The following is a 19,990-nucleotide window of genomic DNA, read 5'->3' on the forward strand; positions in this document are numbered from 1 at the left end:
GGGCTCAAACTCACAAACCCGAGATCGAGAGTCACATTCTCTGACTGAGCCAACCAGGGTTCCCCTATGCTTTTCTAAAATGTGCTGGCAACTGGGTAAGTTTGTGATACAATTATGAATGAGTGATGGAGGTCGACAAAGTGCTGTCCAACTACTGGTATCCTGATTCCAAACTGTAAGCAAACTGAGAGACCTGGAAAGATAGATCTTAAATGGATACTTAGGTGAACAGCGTGGGAACTGTGGGAAATCCAGAGCACTACCCTATAGATTCCTGTGCCCAAGCTAAAGGAGTGAACAACAGCCCTAGAAAGAATTACCAGTCCTCACCTGGGATCTGCATTCCTGATAAGAATGGGCCAGAAATCTCCTTTACAGAATCTAAGAAACCAAGCCTTGAGAGCAAGGAGTCAGAGCACCTTGGTCCTTCTGGATATTTCTGCCCTAAAATTCCCTGGTTTATGGATTTTTTCAATTTCCTCATCCAAAAAGACTAGAAGTCAGTCTGAACCACACTGGTTAGAATGTATAGTTCATATAGGACACCTGGGTGGTTCAATCGCTTGAGCGTCTGACTTTGGATTAAGTCATGATCTCATGGTTTGTGGGTTCAAGCTCCATAACAAGATCGGTGCTGTCAGTGAGGAGCCTGCTTGGGATTCTTGCTTTGTCCTCTTCTCTCACATTCCCCCACTTGCACTTTCTCTCTGGGTCAAAATAAATAAATGCATTTTGTTTTTTTAAGTAGGCTCTACATCCAACACGGGACTTGAACTCCGGACCCTGAGATCAACAGTCACATACTCTATCGAATAAGCCAGCCAGGCACTCCTGTTCCTATGTATATTATACTTAAGTATACTGTCTATTACATAGTATTTTCAATCCACACATAGGTCCATCATTCTCAATCTTGTTCCAACTTGATATCCTTTGGGCATTTGTTGTGACATATATAAGAACCAGTCTGCTTTCCAAATAATAACTGGGTCATGATTCTAGAGCACAGAACAAGCAGTCCAGTGTGCATCCCCTTTTTGGAATAGTTCCATATTTCAGTTTATATATGCTATAAGAGTTTGTTTTGTTGCTTTTGTGCTCCTTTTTATTAAGACTATGAATTTGGGCAAATGTTCCATCAAAATGACATCTTAAGAAACCTACATTTTAAATGGAGAGGAGATTATGAAAACACCTTCTGCCACCACAATCACAAAAACCAATGTTAGTAGGAACATCCAGTCAGGGTACAAAATTGCACTATTATGATAAATTGAATATTATAAAAGTATTATATCTGCGAGATTCAAACCTGCAGTGCAAAGAGCTTCTCTGATAAGAAAGTTGACAGGAATTTTTAATTGTATCTGGAGAGCAAACATTTTCATTAGTAGAACTCAAGGAAAAGGGAGACTTATTTCAATTAAAGCTAGAGGGAGTATAGTAAGAAAGTGAGAGTACAAAAGATCTGAAGCTTGAGTGGCACATAAAATCCTTGTTGAAGTTGAGAGATGCTTTCCTCCGCAATGACCACAATGGCCACAGAGCAATTCTGTAAGCAAGCTAACAATCGTTAAAAGTTTAGCCAGACCCTGAGTCATTTGCCAGGATTCTAAAATGGCTTTTCCCTGTTGACAGTGGCTTGAAAAAGTCTTGGGGATTAAATGGACTTGAAACTACCTGAGCTAAGTAAGATTAAATATCAACAGCAACCTTCAAAAGGAAAACAAAACAGTCATCTAGAATTCATAGGGAAACAGAAGTTCTAAATGCCAGTAATTCATTTACTCAGCATGTGTCAAATGCAAATGGCACAATACAGATACCCTTTTCTCCTTCTACAGACTTCGGAGAAACAACATTCTTTAGGAACTGAGGAGGTATCTCTTTATCTTCTGCAAATTCTTATTATCTCATTCCTAAACCTGAATACTCCTTCTAGATTGGACAACAGTGTCACTGGGATGGACGCTTCTGGAAGTGATAGAGATTTCACTCCTCAACTTTCTGGTCGATGCCCATCTCAATCTTTTTCCCAAATTAGAGCTTTTGTATTTTATCTGTGATTGAATCTGTCCAGGCTGGAAGCAGTTTTATGAGTGCCCCAAATTTCCCACCTTCTCCAACCTGGATAAGAAATGTTAAATGCGTTTTCTAAAGATGTCTGAGGTATACACACCTAAAATGTACAGCTTCTGATACTCTCACTGTACAGATGTAGTTTTGGGGGGTTATTTGTTTTTATTTTGGTTTTTGATTTTGTTTTTAGTCATTCATCCTAAGAGTCTGATTCCTTAGGAATCAGTATAAATTTCCCACTTGTTTTCATAAACATTGAATGATGTTCCTTATAATGTTTGCTGTGGCCTTTGTTAATCAGCATACGGAGTTATTTCAGACATCTACCGTTTGCTGGTTTTATTTTAAAGGAGAAGATAATGGAGTTAGAGATTTTTAAAGATATCAGCTTGGGATAGGATATTATGCAAACTTGGATTCATTTAGCCCAAACATAAGGACACGATAACAAAAGCTAAAGAGAATGAATTTTATTAATGTGTCACACACTCTTTGAAGCACTTTAACTAAATATTGAAAACAAAAAATCCAGGATAGGTAGGTACTGTATTACCCTATTTCACAGATATAGTGTGGAAACCTGAAGGAACATGGTTAGGTCCAGTAGCAAGAAAACATTGGAACCATTATTCAAACTCAAGTACAGTCAGTTCCAAAGTCCGTGATCTTAAACATTATACTATATATTTTATGCCTGGAGATCAGCATTTCAGTGTCCCTTGCTTAAATATAAAATGGGCACAAAATGTGACTCAACTAAATTAATTTTTCTAAATGTGGGGCACCTGGCTGGTTCAGACAGTGGAGCATGGGACTCTTGATCTCGGGGTTGTGAGTTTGAGCCCCATGTTAAGTGTAGAGATTACTTCAAAAAATAAAGTCTTGGGGCGCCTGGGTGGCTCAGTCGGTTAAGTGGCCAACTTGGGCTCAGGTCATGGTCTCATGTCTCGTGGGTTGGGGCCCCGCATCGAGCTCTACGTTGACAGCTCGGGGCATGGAGCCTGCTTCAGATTCTGAGTCTCCCTCTCTCTATCCCTCCCCCATTCACACTGTGTGTGTCTCTCTCTCAAAAATAAATAAACATTAAAAAAATAAAATAAAATAAAATAAAATAAAGTCTTAAAAAGTAAAAAATAACATAAGTTTTCTACATTTTAATTTCTGAAGCTCCAGTCTATGGAATTCAGGGATTTTTTTTTTTTCTTTTCTTAGAACAATGTACACATCTCCAAATTTGCTTCTCTCCTTCATTCACACATTGCAGGTCGTTTAGGCCTCTTTTAATACAGAGGTTTAAAATCCCCATTTCCTGTAGGGCAATAGGTGTATTTCAATGACAATACTGTTGCCCCCTCCAAAATGAAAGACTAAAGCACTGGGTATTGAATTTGCTGCTTCCGGGAGGCAGGTGCGAGGGCAGTCTAGGGATTACCTAGCCCACTCTCGGTTGCCAGGACTCGTGGCCAGCCTCTGGCCTCTCTTCCTACGGGTCGCCCACCACTTGCGACAATGAGCTTCACTGAAGCCGCAGCAGACAGAAGGCTGATCAGAGACAACAGAGGCAGTCGATAAACAGCTGTAGGTCGCAGCAACTATGAATCTGCAGCTAAACAGCCAGGACCTCTGCAATGGAATGTTCACACTGTGAATGTGCATTTACACACAGCCTCCGGGAGGCTGCCCCCCAATCTTCCTGCTCATGTTCCCAGAGGGAGAATAAGGGATGGTGAGCCTCTAGAAAGACAACTGTGCTCGCTTCTCTGTCCAACCTGTTTACACCTGTTTACACTTCCTATTACTCAACTTCTGGGAAATTCCACTTGATAGAATTCTATTATCATTGCAGCAAATTTTTGCATAATGCTTTTTTGGTAGGCCTCTAGCTTTTTGTGTATAGACTCAAGGATATGGAAAGATTGCTGACACAATGGATTCTCCCAGGCAGCTTCTAAAGTGGACTGGCAAATTGTTGGAGACAGTCTGAACTCAGATTTGCCAAGCCACAGGCAGGGGTATGGTCAGTTACAAAATAGCTCCAGGCTTTACCCGTGAATCACTAGATGTGAAACTCTGCAAAAGTAATCTTTAACCACTCCTTTAATAATTATAAAAGTCACATCTGCTCCCAAAGGGCAAGGACAATGCCTGGCTTGCTTGCCAGCATATCCAAGACCTGCCACAGCATTGACACTTAGCAGATGTTGAACGATATGTAGAGTGGAAGAATAAATAAAGACATATAAACTTTATCAGAATCACGCTCTGGCCAGCCAGGCACACCAGTTCAGATAACGAGAGCATTTTTTGTTTCTTCATGAAAATACTCAAAGGAAAAACTATACTTTCCATAAACTTGCTCTATAGGATTGCAGTCCTTAAAACATTTGCTTAAAATTTTTCAGTAAAAGTGTTCATAATCATGCAATCTTTACTGACATATCTGGAGAAAACACAAATATTGTTTGGGAGCATTACAGAGTAGAGTTTGCTTATATAGAGAGAAAATAAGTATATAGGTGAAAATGAATCCGAGAGGGTACATTTTATGATTCACGATACGAAATTTATTCACTGTTCACAAGAAATGTACTGGCTTCTTTCTCATACCACTTTCCCCAAAGCTTAGATATGCAAACAGATATACAATGTATAACTGTAAATGTGCAAAGCATCTATTGGCTTCATTTCCATTGTTCAGCATATTATTTTTGCCTTCAACAATAATTTATTATCAAACTTCATATTCCCAACAAAAATAAATTATATTTTATGGTAGTTTACAATTATAAAAATACTTTCATATACATTATTAATTTTACCTTTCTTCTTTTTTTAATGTTTATTGATTTTTGAGAGACTGTGTGAGTGGGGGAGGAGCAGAGAGAGAGGGAGATACAGAATCCGAAGCAGGCTCCAGGCTCTGAGCTGTTGGCACAGAGCCCGAAACGGGGCTCGAACCTACAAGCCGTGAGATCATGACCTGAGCCGAAGTCGGACGCTTAACTGACTGAGCCACCCAGGCATCCCTAATTGTACTTTTAAAAACTGTCTTACTAAGTAACTAAAGAAGGTATTACAATCACTCTTCATTGTAATATTCCCATTTTAATGAGAAGGAAATTAAGGATTAAGCAGAAAGGTATTAACTCCACATCTCAGAGCCGGAAAGTGACAAAACTAAGACTGGCACACAGTCACAGCATGCCCAGTGCTCCATGCACTTAATGGACTCACAGGGGCGCCTGGGTGGCTCAGTCGGTTAGGTTAAGCATCGCTCTCTTGCTTTCAGCTCAGGTCATGATCTCCGGGTTTCGTGAGTTCAAGCCCCACACTGCACTGGCAGCTCAGAGCCTGAAGCCTGCTTGGGTTTTGCTCTCTGCCTCTCTCTCTGCCCCTCCTCCACTTGCGCGCGCTCTCTCTCTCTCTCTCTCTCTCTCTCTCTCTCTCTCTCTCTCTCAAAATAAATAAATAAACTTAAAAAAAATGGACTCTTATATAGATCTTCAAAGAAACCTTTTTCTCTCTCTGAAGCAGATCACTGCCAACCTCATGACCTCATACATTACCTAAGTATTTAAATGTCAGTTTAGCTAAAGTGGCAAAAATGGGTCAATACTAGATAGCACTCTGACTCAACGGGCCAGGATGTTAGGCAAATTATTGCAAACTTTATTCAGGAATCACACCTGATAAGGATATAAATAAGGGATAAAAAAGAGTCATGGAGGAAGCAGGAAATACATAGGGAAGAAATTAGTAATTCAGTAACTTTTTTAAGATAACGAAGATGTGTTGAAAGAAATCTCCAGTGACAAAAAGAAGCATGCTCCAGTCAATAAACCCTCTTCCACAACCACTGTCTTCACCCCTATGTTGCCAGGCCAGCTGCTCTGGCTAGAAAAGGGCCATAGCAGCCATGGAAGTTCCTGGGGATGAGACTCTGGTCTAAACTGGCACAGCCACATTTGAGCCCCTGGTCCTCAGACACACCCAGCTTTAGGCCACCAGCACAAGTATGCATCTAACACAGGCCCGGTAAATCTCTCATTATAAGTGGGGGAGGCTGGGCAAACAGCTAGTTTCCCACATTTCATTCAGTATTCAGTACCCCAAGCTATTTCTTATAGCAGCTCTTTTGAATATCCCATGTTGTTCAGAAATGCATTATAAAGTTAGGCACAAGAGCTGAGAAGATGAAAATTATAAACAAGTTCACCTTCATCTCTTGAGTTTTTCAAAATTAGTTTCCGAAGTGAAGAGTTTCTAGGCTCAATTTCTCTGGGTCAATTAGCATCACTTATCACAGCTTAGCTTATCCCCTGACTTCTACTAAAAATAAACAAATACATGCATGCAAACACCTATACATGTACATATGGAGGATAAGTGAAAATCAAGCAGTTTCTTAAGATGGTCTCTTCTATTCACAGACATATTAATTACTATCACCTCATATCTGGATTCCAACATTTTTTAATTTTAAATTATTATTATTTTTTTTTTGAGAGAGAGAGAGAGAGAGAGATGGAGTGCATGAGTGGGGGAGAGGGGCAGAAGAAGAGGAAGAGAGAATCCCAAGCAGGCTCCACTCTCAGCATGGAGCCTGATGCGGGTCTCTATGCCAGAACCCTGAGATCATGATCTCAGCTGAAATTAAGAGTCAGACACTACCCTGTGAAGCAGCCAACTCTTAATTTTGACTCAGGTCATGATCTCAGTTTGTGAGTTCAAGCACCCCACAGGGCTCTGAGCTGACAGCACAGAACCTGCCTGGGATTCTCTCTCCCTCTCTTTCTGCCCCTCTTCCACTCAGGCTCTCTCTCTCTCTCTCTCTCTCTTTCAAAATAAATAAATAAACATAAAAAAAAAGTCAGACACCCAACCCACTGAGCCACCCAGGAGCCCCTGGATTATAATTTTAATGAAAGCCAATCCTTAGGTCAGGCTTGCTTTTGGAAACATTGCTTTAGAACTTTAAAATACAAACCAGAATAAGTAAACAAAAGTTTAAATAATAACTGTATAAATTACCATTAAGCAAAACAATGTATATGTTGGTGACAAAAGTGACCTAAAAATTAAAAATCTTGAATTTGAGCTAAGTTCTTCCAAGCTGTATGACTTTGGACCAGTTATACAAACGAAGGGGTATTAACTTCTAAAGTCCTTTTCACCACCTAAAATTCTGTGAATTTTTAATGTTGGACTTAATCATGAGGCAAAGACAATAAAATAATGAAAATAATCAAATTCATGCTTTAAAGCAGTCCCCAAAAGAAACACTTCCAAAATTATGAACTGCTGGTCTGCAATGCACACAAAACTGCCATGTGCAAAGTGCCTCTGTCCTCTCTTCCTCCCCCGCCCTCTTCCCCTTAGATTCTGACAACACTAGGCCACCATGCCTTCTTGATGTTACCATTAGTGGTCCATAGCTGGGAACCAACTAACGCAACTGCCTTTTCCTCACCATATACTTTCTTTCCCCTCAAAGGATTATAAATACACACACATGTCTACCACACTTTCTTTGCTTTTACTTCTCATGCCGTACTAAATTCTATCTTGAGTAACCACACTGTAGTTTGGTTGTCTTTCCAGAACCCATCCTCCTATCTGTTGATAAATGATGGTTTGATCCACAGTGCCCCCATCAGTCCACGTGACCTGAGTGGGGATCTAGAGCTGAACCCAGAATCCTAGTGGATTAAGCCAATCAGTGTACTTGCCCCCCCCTCAGTTGGAGCCTTAAATCAGGGGGGCTGGATACGTGATTGCTGAATCTAATCAGAGTGAACCTCGGGGCCTTTGCAGGTGCAACCACCACATAAAGCACACATTTTCCAAACACACGTGAACCAAAAATCTTGTGGTATGGGAGCCGCCAAAGCTACCGTGCCTCTAAATGGAGCTTAAGAATGAAGCTCCTGGAGTGCCCCAGAGCTAAGCTGAGCAGGCAGAAAGGGATCATACCCCAGTGGAGTTATGTGAACTTGACATCAAGCTTCAGCTGAATCGTCAGTTAGGAGAGAAAATAAATTCTGCTTGTATGCGGTCTCGGTCGCCTTTTCTGCCAACAAGCAACCAAAAAAATGTTTACCTGCTACAGACATGTAAATATTCAATAATGAATTTGGGTTCTACAAGTTCCTCACACACCTGAGGCAAGTTATGACGTAACCTCTCTAGTCCTCAGTTCACAAAGCGGAGAGGATTCCTATCTTAAAGGATTATCATGAGGATTTAAATTCATGGGAAACATTGATCATAAGGCCTGGCAGGTCATAGGCACTCAGTACATGGCTGCTTTTATTGTTTTTTGCAAGAGCTCCTCTCCCATGTGTGCGAGAATAAATTAACCTAATTACTGCTGACAAGAATCAAAGTAGAAGTAGTACAAAAGGAAAGCTCTAGAATGTGTAGTAAATTTAGAAAATATAACAAGTCAAAATCTTCAGACTCTAAAGCTCTTTAAGGTGTCTAGAAGTACCTTTCAGAGTTTCTCTCCATCACTAAGCCGCACTCTAGCACTGATCTATCTGGAATTAAGCCTCTTCCGTTAAACACCAGTGTCTAGAATAAGTACCTGTGGAAATCACTGATTTGTAGTTTATTTATTAATCCAGCAACCATATTCTTTGTATTTCGAACAACACAGGTTAAGAGACTTTCACGTACAGTATCAAACATGCAGAGAATTCTGTTGTGTGTTGCCCCAAACTCCAGCTCCCAATATCATAACACAACCAACTATTATGGGTTAATATTAATTTATATTTCTTGGTTTTCATTAGTCTCTGCCATAACCATGTCATTATGCCAGTATTGTCTAAATCGCTAGTGAATGGCAAAAACAAATATAGCAGTGGTGATTTAATCAGAGACTTCACTGTTAAAACAGCCAGCCAAAGTAGACACGTTTAGAATAGCAAACGGATAACAAAACACGCTTACAGCCTCATTAATAAGAAGGCAATTAGGTCTTCTGGGAAAATTCATTCTCTAAAAGAATGCTAAAGCAAGCTATAAAATGCAAGTAAAATTGTGTTTTGACATGAATACTATACACTGTCTATTACATCATAATTTTTCTCTTGAGAAAACTGACAAGAATCTGTTCTTAAATATGAGCACAAAAGATAGTAAAAAGAACACCAGTTATATTTAATGCATTCTATCTAATTCTCATTCATTACATTTGACTGTCCTTAAATGAGCTCCTTATTACAAAGATCTTTAAATTACACGTAGAGGCAAAAGATAAATATAAAACAAGAAACTGCTGCTAGTAATATCAGAGGGAATATAATTTCCTGTATCAACATATCAGTGTGCTAAATAAAAATTATTGGCATAGGGGTGCCTGGGTGGCTCAGTTGTTTAAGCGTCCAACTTTGCTCAGGTCATGATCTCACGGTTCGTGAGTTCGAGCCCTGCGTCGGGCTCTGTGCTGACAGCTTGCAACCTGGAGCCTGCTTCGGATTCTGTGTCTCCATCTCTCTCTGCCCCTCACCCGCTCACACTCTGTCTCTCTCTGTCTCTCAAACATAAATAAACATTAAAAATTTTTGTTTTAATTATTGGCAGATATCACGTTTGGTGCCTCGATAATATCCTTACCTTTAAATATGTTCATAGCCAAAACTATTTATATTTAGCCTTGTTTTATTCTCTTATGAAAATATTTCTTTCAAAACTGTTTGAGTATTCTTTCTAAAAAGTGACTACTACTGCTGTTTTGATGTGTCTGCAGCGTTAAATTATAATTAAGTAAATACTGATCAGAAATATAATTCCAGGGAAATAGGGAAATGTGTTTCACATTGTAATTAATCCCTTCACAATACTCTTAGAATTCTACAGGAAAGTGCATGTGACAAATCTTTTCAAGATGAGCTTTCTTTGGCCTAAAGCAGTATTTCTCAAAATTCAATGTTCAAGCAAATCACCTAGGGGTTTCATTAAAATGCAGATTCTGAGTCAGTTGTTCTGAGAAGGGCTCTAATAAGTGACTCCAAGATCATCACAAGTTCCCAAGGCTGATGTTGCTGGTCCCTGGACCACAATTCAAGCAGCAAAATTCTAGGGCACCTTGGAGCTGATGAATCCAATGACCATGAAGCATTCAGTCATCAACCCCTGGGTAGGCTGTGAAGCCACCAGAAAGACTTCCTCTCTACTCTTGAATTTGCTGAATGACCCAAGGAGAATCATATCAAGGAGCTGTGGCCAGTATGTCACTTAAGCAGCTGCGTGGTCACCCCACCCCCCAACAAAGATTAGGGGAATCCCTGTAGCTGGTCAGCTGCTACTCTGGACAGGGTTTGGAGAATCAGCCTAAAAGCAGCTGGTTAAGGAACAGGCTGACTGGGAAGGGTTTATATAAATAGACACCAATCTGGAGGAAGATTTATTATTTCTTCATTAAAAGTATAGTACAATATATTATATACTCCATAGTTCATGTGTCCATGTCAGTGTTTTCATCTATGAAATAGGCAAAATAATTATCTATTTGCAATACTCTTTCCAAAATAGAAGTACAGGAGTTGGATTCCATCTGTAGATGTCCTTAGCTTCCTTCTCACCTGACTGAACCTTTGGACGATGAAATTCTATCATTGTTAAGATGTGTGTGTGTGTGTGTGTGTGTGTGTGTGTGTGTGTGTGACATACACAAAACACATACTTCTATCTTTCAGCCTTCCCAACAAATTAATGCAGTCACTCACCTAGACACTCTTTTATTTGGCCTTAATTCTGAGTTCCTCTTACAAAGGTAATTCCTAGAATGACTACCTGCAGAAAAATTCAGCCAGCACTGCCTTGTTCATCGTGTTTAGTAACAGAGCCCTACAATCATATAAAGTGGAAACACAGATTATTTCACTCAGGACTACTTAATTTGCTCCTAAAACAATTGTAAGTGACAAAATAAGCCACTTGTGATTTTTAATGGATTATCAACACACAGAGGAGAAAGCCAAAAACCCCAAGCAGAGTTAAGTGGTGATATGGCAATGTTCCCCGACTGGATCAATGCGGTCCTTCCATCCCAGGCCCAGTGTTTTCCCAGAACCTCGACACTCTGCAAAACCTCACAAAACCAAGTTGAATTATGTATGTTCAAGCTTTTTTTTTAATGTTTATTTATTTTTGAAAGAGAGAGAGACAGAGACAGAGCACGAGCAGAGGAGGAGCAGAGAGAGGGAGACACAGAATCCAAAGCAGGCTCCAGGCTTGAGATCATGACTTGAGCTTAACCGACTGAGCCACCCAGGTGCCCCTGTTCAAGTTTTTATTACTAAAATATTAACTACAAAAGAATTTCCATAAGGATACTTCAGGAAAATAAACATAGTTCTCACAACACAATCTTCATGGAACTAATAAAAACTTTTATGTGGAACTAAGTTTCTTTAAGAACACTGTTCATAAGAACACATTTCTACTAAGATGGAGTTTGAAGTCTGTAAACTATCTACCTCCAGAATTCTGATATCAAACATTCAAACATATTTTCTTCATTTTCCACAGCATAGCTGTATGTAACTTATCTCACGGATGTCAAAATAACAGGCAATAAGGTCCTCAAGTGTGCTCTATCCCCATTTACAAAAAGGAACTTAAAGTCTCTCTTCCATTCAGAGATATATAAGCACAAACACTGTGACATTAAAATACCATTTCATGAAAAAATAAAATATCATTTCATGGATGTACATACAAGTTTATTTCTGGCTTCAGTTAAAATTAAAATTATCCTGATGGACAGACCTACTTACCTCGTTGTCAAATCCCAGTTTAACACATCATGAACTGGTAAGATATCATTGTCAAGATATCACTGTTCAGTAACTATGACAAACAGCATGAGTTTTGGTGAAAAAACAAGTCATGTTCAAAAGCAATTATACCCTTTTTAGGCAAAGAGAAACACACTTGATAAAGGAACACAAAACAAATACATATGATCAAAGGGTAAAGTCTGAGAGGAATACACAGAGGGAAATTTTTACCTCCACAGAATAAGAAATGAATGTGTTTGGACAAAGGCAAAGGCTGATTCCAATAAACAAATCAAAAACAAGGCTTCCCCCCCCTTTAGAAAATTAAAGATCAAACACACACACACACACACACACACACACACACACACACACACAGAATCCTAGTGTTCTTTGTTTTGTCTTTAAGAACAATCTGTAAACGCTCTTGATGTTTCCTGCTCTGAGTCGTGCAGTATTCCTCTTCCTGCTCTCCATGAAGAGCAAGCAGAGGAAATGGGAACAGCACAGGGCAGATGAGGACAGCATTTTCCATGCCTCTGAGAAGTACATCCATATTTAGCATGATTTACACTGTCTTTAATACCACCTTGAGCAGACCTAGATCACTGCACTTCAAAAGTATTAGTAGGCAACAACACAGTTTCTCTCTATAGGACCATATCACGTGAATCAAATGTTTTTTTTTGAAGGCCACAAAAATGTGTTGTAAACCATCATTGGTAGAAATGTGAGATTTGGTGGGAAAATTGGCGTTTGCTCTGGGTACTGGTTGAGTCACATTTCCAGTTTTTAAGAACAGGTCCAGCACCACAAGAGATTCAGTGAGAACAAAAAGGCTGTGATTTTGTGTGTGCGCATGTGGGCTTTGTTGTTGCTAAAGAGGAGTGGGAAGGAGGGTGGGAGAGGGGAAGAGTGGCAGAGGGGTTGACATAGTTTTCAAATTCGCATTTATGAATACAAAGAGAAGAGCTGTCAGCAGCACACGTGCCAAAGCCCAAATAGCAGCCAGACCTGCCTCTTCCCGTCTGGGTAGGCCAGACACAAAACGACATCTTGCAATCTAGGAAAATCAGCAGAGTCAGATATATGGACAACAGTAAGAGAAAAGCCAGTCCTGGAACTGTCCAGTTACGTGTCATTACTAGCGTCAGAATTTAAAGTTTCAATGAATTGAGGGACGAGGAAATCAACAAGCGAACCTTGAGACAAACTGTTTCCGATGTATTTTCGTAGTAGGTAGTAAGTACAAAAGACATTAACTCTACATACAGAGACATCAAGGAGTCAGACAACAGAAAAGTGTCATTGTTTAGAGGAGTTGCAAGGTCCTATGGGATCAAGTGAGTGTGCGCTTACAGTGTGACATGTCAGGAACTGTATGCTAGGTGAAGTCAGGATCTTGAGCTGCATTTCCAGGCTCACATCATACTAGAGACACAATAGTCCCTCTCTAGGTCACTGATAAGACTGCATCTAAAACCATGCATATTTTTTCTCCTTACTGAGATGAAAAAGCTGAATAACCAAGAGTTGAACAAACAGCTAAATGAATGGACTGAAAATATAGTTCTTCTGTTGGTAGAATACTAGAAATGTTAATGACCCTTCCACAAGAAGCTCAAGTAACAATTTACAAGAGGTAAGCAAAAAAAAAAAAAAAAAAAAAAAAAAGGATAATTTGTCTCACTGTGCTGATAAAATTATAGTCTGGCCAAACTAGCATGTTTATGTTTAATAAAGATTAAAATGAATGACCAGCGAGGGAAACACATACACATGCTCCTAAATTGTCACACACAGTGTGGCAAGGACACACATATACTGTCCTCACTCGGTGAGTGTGGGAGCAAGCAAAGGTGACTCATGTCAAGGTACTTACGCACCTTAATGTATGATGACTACACCCCCAGAGAACTGCATAATGCTTTACAACTTACAGTGTCTGTTCACATAAATTATTTCATACCATCCTCATAAAAACCAGGTGGAAAGGTTAGGACAGGTATTATTATCCCCATTTTATAGATGAGAAAGCTGAGCTTCCAGGTGACTTCATCTGTGACTCGTTTTGTCAGTCATCTGAGTCCTAGTACAGAAAACTTTCTCCTATTATAATATCAAGAGATAACACTGACACAATCCAGTGAATAAATGTCAGTGCATCTTTGTGCTTCTATGCCTCAGTTTCCCCAGCTATGCCGCTGGTATCGTTTTAAGTGAAAGTAACGTAAGTTGATATTCATAGGCTGTTCTGGTTTTAAAGAGGTTCACCATGCAGCATTTTTACACTTTAATTCCAGAAACTAAGAAAAAAATCACAGTCATGAAAAAATATTCTTAAATTTGTGGTTTAAACAAAGCACACTGGATGAGTATATGACATATCCAATAATCCTTATTCTTTCAAAATTTGCTTTTGACACTTACTACATTAGGAGCCACATGATAATATCTAAAAGTGGTAAATTGGCCTTAATGGATGTGATTTAAAAGATTTATTTAAAAGGTTATTTAAAAATTCTTAACATATATTTGTTTTAGACTTTTAAAGCATTTTGTTGAAATTCCTTAAAAGAAATAAAAGTGCATTATTTAAAGTAGAATATAAGGGAAAAAAAACAGCAAGAAAGAATACAGCTCCAATGCCTGAATCTATGTATTTGCAACAAATCTGACTACCATAAAATCTGAGGGCAGCAGAATACCACATGGCTTAGGAAAGCCAAAACATGAAAATCTTTACAAGACAAACTTTTAATTCATGGAGAAAAAGGCATATTCACAATCTGACTTTAAGCAGGGGGAATAAAAAGCATTCATTTCTGGGCATCTATGTAAATCCTGAATGACAAAATTTTTAAGGCGCAGTCCTGCAAGAATTGCATTTATCAGGACTGCACATTCTCTTTTTTACATGTAAAACATAAAGTCAAATGTTTTACGTTGTCACTAAAGCAAAGTCAGGCATATTTAGTTAAATTACTTAGAACCGGATGCCAACAAATGCAATTGTTCATTAGAGATATCTAAACTCCAGGGATCAGAAAAGCTCATCTACACATTCTGTTAAGAGGAAATTTAATATTTACTAAAGGGTAAATAACATTGGAAAAGGCAAAAATAAAAGTTTCTTTATTGCTGAAAATTTGTCCATCAGCCGTTGAGACATTAATGGTTGCAACTCTTGAATACATGTAAGTTTAATCATGCAACTGGTAGGATTCAAACTTTCAATTAACAAACTACATGCCTTTTGAAGCGTAGGCTCTCAGTGCAGTGACAAACACTGTGCAGAAATCAATACCCACTCTAACTTGCCTGCATATAATGACTTACATCAAGCACGGTTCCGATACCAACCGGCATTGTATGTCAGAGACGCATGCAGTAGAAATGCTTACTCCAGAAAGAATTAAATTAAGCCATCGGATCATTCATTGCATAGATCTGATGCACTGCATACATCACCGATATACATAGCTTTTCCTCTACACGCTGCATTTCATAATCTGCCTCAGTGCTGTTGTCCAACTCCTTTTACAGAGTTCCACAGAAGGGGAGAGGGGATGGGAGGGAAATCAACATCCCTCCGGATGAAAACACTCTGAGTTTATTTCCGGGAAACAGGACAGCCACAACAACCGACAAGTGCAAAGTAAGTTCGTTCTCGTTCTCCGCGTCCTGCGGCCTCAGCCAAGAGCGCGGCTGTCACTTCCCCGGTCTTCTCCATCACCCCTCGGCCACCAGTGCATCTCCATCTGCACCGCGAACCAGGGCAGCACTTGGGCTTGCCAGCCGAGCCGAGCTGGGTGGACTGGCGAGAAAAGTTGTCAGGACCGGCGAGAGGCAGACAAGCGCCCGGGAGCCCGCTCCCGAGCATGCACCTGGTGAAACTTCAGAGCCCCCAGAGGAGAAACCGAAAGAAGCAACCAAGGAAAGATAATAAAACTGGAAGGGTACAGAGTACAGGGCTGGGAGAGACGGGGTTTCGCGGACTTCTCTAAGTGGCTTTACCAAGAACCCCAAGAGCCAACCTGCAAGACCGCACCACATCCCTCCCTTTGGGCTCTCCCAGCTGCCGGCGGTCGTTGATAGCCCCCATCATTCAGGCGGGCTCCGGGGGTCACCGCGCCAGCTTCGCGGTGCTCCGCCGGAGGAGCGGACTGCCACCGCCCGGGGTCAAGCTTCCCCGGCTCGGCGCCCAGACCTCGCTGCGCAGGACGGCTCTGTGTGGATCCTTAGAATCATATTTCAAAACATCTTACAGGCTCCGCCAACACACACACGGAACCTACTCCACGCAGTGCCCTAACCCACAGGGCAAAACCGGGAGCAGCCAACACCGGGGGAGGAGAAAGGGACTGGGGGAGGGACAGGGAAGTAGTTAGACAATAGTCAAGGGAGGTTATTCCCAGGACAAAAAGCACCTGGCAAAGCGCGCCGAGGTCAGTCCCTTCCAGTCTCCACATTTCTGACAATGGCTTCCCGGGGACATTTTTTTTTTTTTTTTTTTTTTAATGCTCCAGAGGCAGACAGCAACAAGCCCGCACCACGAGCAACAGAGTAGCCGTCCCCAGAGTCGTAACTACTTTTTCCTTCTCTCTTCCCCAGCGCGGTGAGCGTGCGCTGGGCGCCGAGGCTACCAGTTTAAAATCAATGTCTCCCCGCGCTCCCGGACAGCCCTGCCAGCCCCGGCCCGGAGCGAGCCTCCGAGAGGAACAATGGGGTGCGGAGATGAAAGTTACCTGCGCCAAGTGGCGCCCAGCCGGGTGCCCCGCGTCCTACCTAGCACAAACTCTGGGGACATCTCTCCCTCTGCCCTGTGCCGCTCCCCGCCCCCCCACCCGACTCCCCGGCCGCGTAAGCTTCCCGCGAATCCTTGCCCCCGGCTCCGGCAAGGAGCCGGCTCCAGCCCCCGGGAGCCCCGGGCCGGAGGCGTTCGTCGGGACTCCGGACAGCCCCCACCCCCCTCCCCCAGCCGCCCGAGCCACTCACCTGCGGAGAACTGGCCTTGGGCCGACCCCAGGGGAGACCAAGGGGAGAGGAGCAAAAGCGGCACAAAAACAGGCAGCGCCGCCGCCGCCGTATCCATGTTGACTTTGGGAGAAGTTTCAAGCAGGTTTGCAAAGAGCTGCCGGGGGGGATCGCAGCGAAACCCACGGCCGAGGTGCCGGCCGGGCCTCGCGCGGTGAGGGCGGGAAGTCCACGGCAGCCCGCCGGCACTTTTGCCTTCTTCGCGGTGCCCAAACTACCGCTGGGGCGCAAGCGTCGCCCGCGTCGCCGGCCGGCCGCGGCGGCAGCTCTCCATGCTCGGCGGAGGCTGCTCCTGTTAGTCAAGAGTTACTTTGCTCGGGGAGGGACGGGGGCGGAGCCGGGGGTGACGTCGCCCCGCGGGCTCCGGGAGCTTCGGAGGAATGCAGGCTCGGGCGCGGCGCCGCCGCCTCCTGCCGGAGAGTCGCGCGCCAGCCCCGGCCGCGCGCCCCGCGCCTCTCGCCGCCTTTGTTCGCCGCCCGCCGCCGCTCGGGGGAGCGGGCGGGAAAGGGGATCTGCGCCTTTGGCTGCCCAGTTCCAGAAATCGGAGTTTGCGAGGCGACTGTTTGGTAAGCAGTGTGGCCGGACCACAGAGGACTGGCGCAGAGAAAGCCCGGCCGCCCGGACAGGGGCGTCTTGGGCTTCTGTCCCTGCGGTGCAGGTTCCACCGGAGCGGTGGCCGGTAGGAAGAAGCGGGAGTGGAGAAGCGCCTTAAGGAAACACCCACCTGCATTGAAAACTCCCTGTTCCTTATTCTTGTAATAAGGAATAAGACACCTGACCCCACCCCCAGGAAACTTGTTGTCCCTTATTATGCAAAAATAAAACTTGAAGCCAATAAACGTTCGGTAACTTTCCAATGTGAACAGCTGGCGTGTCTCCTTTCTGGTGTATTTGTCATTTTCCGAATGTTTGGATTTACTCTCTGCTTCGCTGACTTTGCTTGTGGTTCTGAAACCTTCCGGCCTCTTTCTACGTCTTCCCTCAGGAAGAGCCTAAGAACCGCATCAGCGCTCATTATCCCTTCCTTTCGCATAGGTCTGCTGGAGTAGAAAAGGGCTTCAGCTTTGTTTTTAGTATCTAATAGGTACTTAAGACATAAGTATTTAACAAAAGGACTTTGCACCGACAATGAAAACAGCAACGGATGATTTCATCCGGAGGAAAATGATGCTATATTATGACAGTAAAGTATTTTACAGTTTGCTGGTTCTTCAACAGCTTGAAGTGGTTTCACCATATGCCACACTTAACTTGCTTCTGCGAAAAGACTATATAGTGCACACTTTATTCCTTTTTGTAAAATATCAAGTAAAATAGATGCAGTCACAATTGAATACACACTTTTATTAAGAATTTTAATGTGGTAGATACAATTCTTGGAACAATAGGATCTATTGATTGACATCTGTCAGGTACTCAGATATCTTTAGCCTTTGTAAATAAGACATTGTGAAATGCAACTTAACATTCATATAATATATTTACCAAGCCATATATCCCTCCTTTCTACAAATGAAATATATGCTATTAGTGCTATTAGTGACCAAGTTTATGATACAACTGGAAATACATATACATATATACACATATAAAATCAGGAAGAAAAAGACTTTTTAAAATTTTTGCTTAGAATAGAAGCTTGATTAAACAGAATTTGGAGTTTTCTGACTGGCTGATTAGCACATTGACTATCCCAACACCTGTCAATTCAACTCAGCACAATAAAATTCATTCTTCCTTAGGGTGCAAAGAACCTTTTTTTTTTTTTTTTCAACTCACTAACCTATAACTGCTCTCACATCACTGTTCCTATTTCTTTGAGGAACATTCCTAAATCCTAGGTAACAAAAAACTGAAAGACATACGTTTTCTTTTTGAAGGACTAAGGAGAACTTTGTAAAATTTAGCAGGAATATGCTTCAGGAAAACCAAACAAAAACCCACCACCCATATACTAATTCATCTATTCTTCTATAAAGAAAGAAAGATGAAGGAAGTTCATGACTTGGTAGATTGGTTTAAACACACAAAATGCGGGGCGCCTGAGTGGCTCAGTCGGTTAAGCAGCCGACTTCGGCTCAGATCATGATCTCGCGGTCCGTGAGTTCCAGCCCCGCGTCGGGCTGTGTTGACAGCTCAGAGTCTGGAGCCTGTTTCAGATTCTGTGTCTCCCTCTCTCTGACCCTCCCCCGTTCATGCTCTGTCTCTCTCTGTCTCAAAAATAAATACACGTTAAAAAACATAAACACACAAAATGCTTGTTTAAAAAATTAACATATGGTGTGAGGGGTGAGGGTTATCCACACTGTTCTTACCTTGGGTATTCCTTGGGTCAACTGATAGAAGATTCGTTTCACTTTAACAATGCTGGAAGTAATAACAGTAATATTCACAGAGCACTTACAATGTGCTAGGCCCTGACTTAAGTAAGATACGCAACATCTCACTGAGGTCAGACAACAATCCTTTGACGTCAGTACAATTATCACTCCCATTTGACAAATGAGAGAACAGGATTAGAGATTAAGTAATTTGGTCATCGGCACAAATGTGAGTGAAAAGTGGGTAAGGGGAAACAAAGAAATGCAAGAAAATTCTCAAAAGGAATCAGCAAACCAGCAAGAATGACTTCTCACTAAAAGTCAAAGGCGTAAAACAAAACTTTTAGACAAGAAAATAAGTCCTTTTGTCAGTTGTCATGGATGCTGGCCATAATAACTAATGCTGGCCAGAGTGCATTGAAATCCTCTGAGTAGAGTATGTTTGTCTTCCACATAGTATTTAGCAAGTATTTGGAACTTAGTAGATCTCCATTTATTTAGAAAAATGAATGAATGTATCAATCAATCCATAGAAGTATAAATCTGGTATAACTTACAAAATAATAGTCAACATACATTAAAAATCACTAAAATGTTCTTATTCCTCAATCTACTAGCTATTCTAAGGAAATAACCCAAAATATGGAAAATGTTATATACACAAAGATATTTGTCATTTTCAAAGGGGAAAAGTGGAAAAAATATAAATGTCCAACAATAGGCAGATTCATGAGCATTATCTAAATACAATTATCTCATGGCCAC

The 19,990-nt window shown here is 41.6% G+C and overlaps 1 protein-coding gene across 12 annotated transcripts in view; it reads right to left on the reverse strand.

The window, feature by feature from the left end:
* The window catches only part of PTPRK (protein tyrosine phosphatase receptor type K), a 561,747-nt gene extending 544,551 nt beyond the window's left edge, over positions 1 to 17,196 (reverse strand). For 5 of the 12 annotated variants that reach the window (XM_023254334.2, XM_023254335.2, XM_023254332.2 and 2 more), the window contains exon 1: positions 16,866 to 17,194. In XM_023254334.2, coding sequence (XP_023110102.1) covers positions 16,866 to 16,962 — 97 coding nt within the window. In that variant the 5' untranslated portion in view covers positions 16,963 to 17,194. Of the gene's footprint in view, positions 1 to 16,865 lie in introns of all 12 variants that reach the window. The other 7 variants (XM_023254340.2, XM_023254338.2, XM_023254337.2 and 4 more) reach the window with 4 other exon arrangements.
* Between the last annotated feature and the right edge of the window lie 2,794 nt (positions 17,197 to 19,990).

This window comes from Felis catus, chromosome B2 (genome assembly GCF_018350175.1).
Source record: "Felis catus isolate Fca126 chromosome B2, F.catus_Fca126_mat1.0, whole genome shotgun sequence".
In the NCBI taxonomy this organism is placed as follows: Eukaryota; Metazoa; Chordata; class Mammalia; order Carnivora; family Felidae; genus Felis; species Felis catus.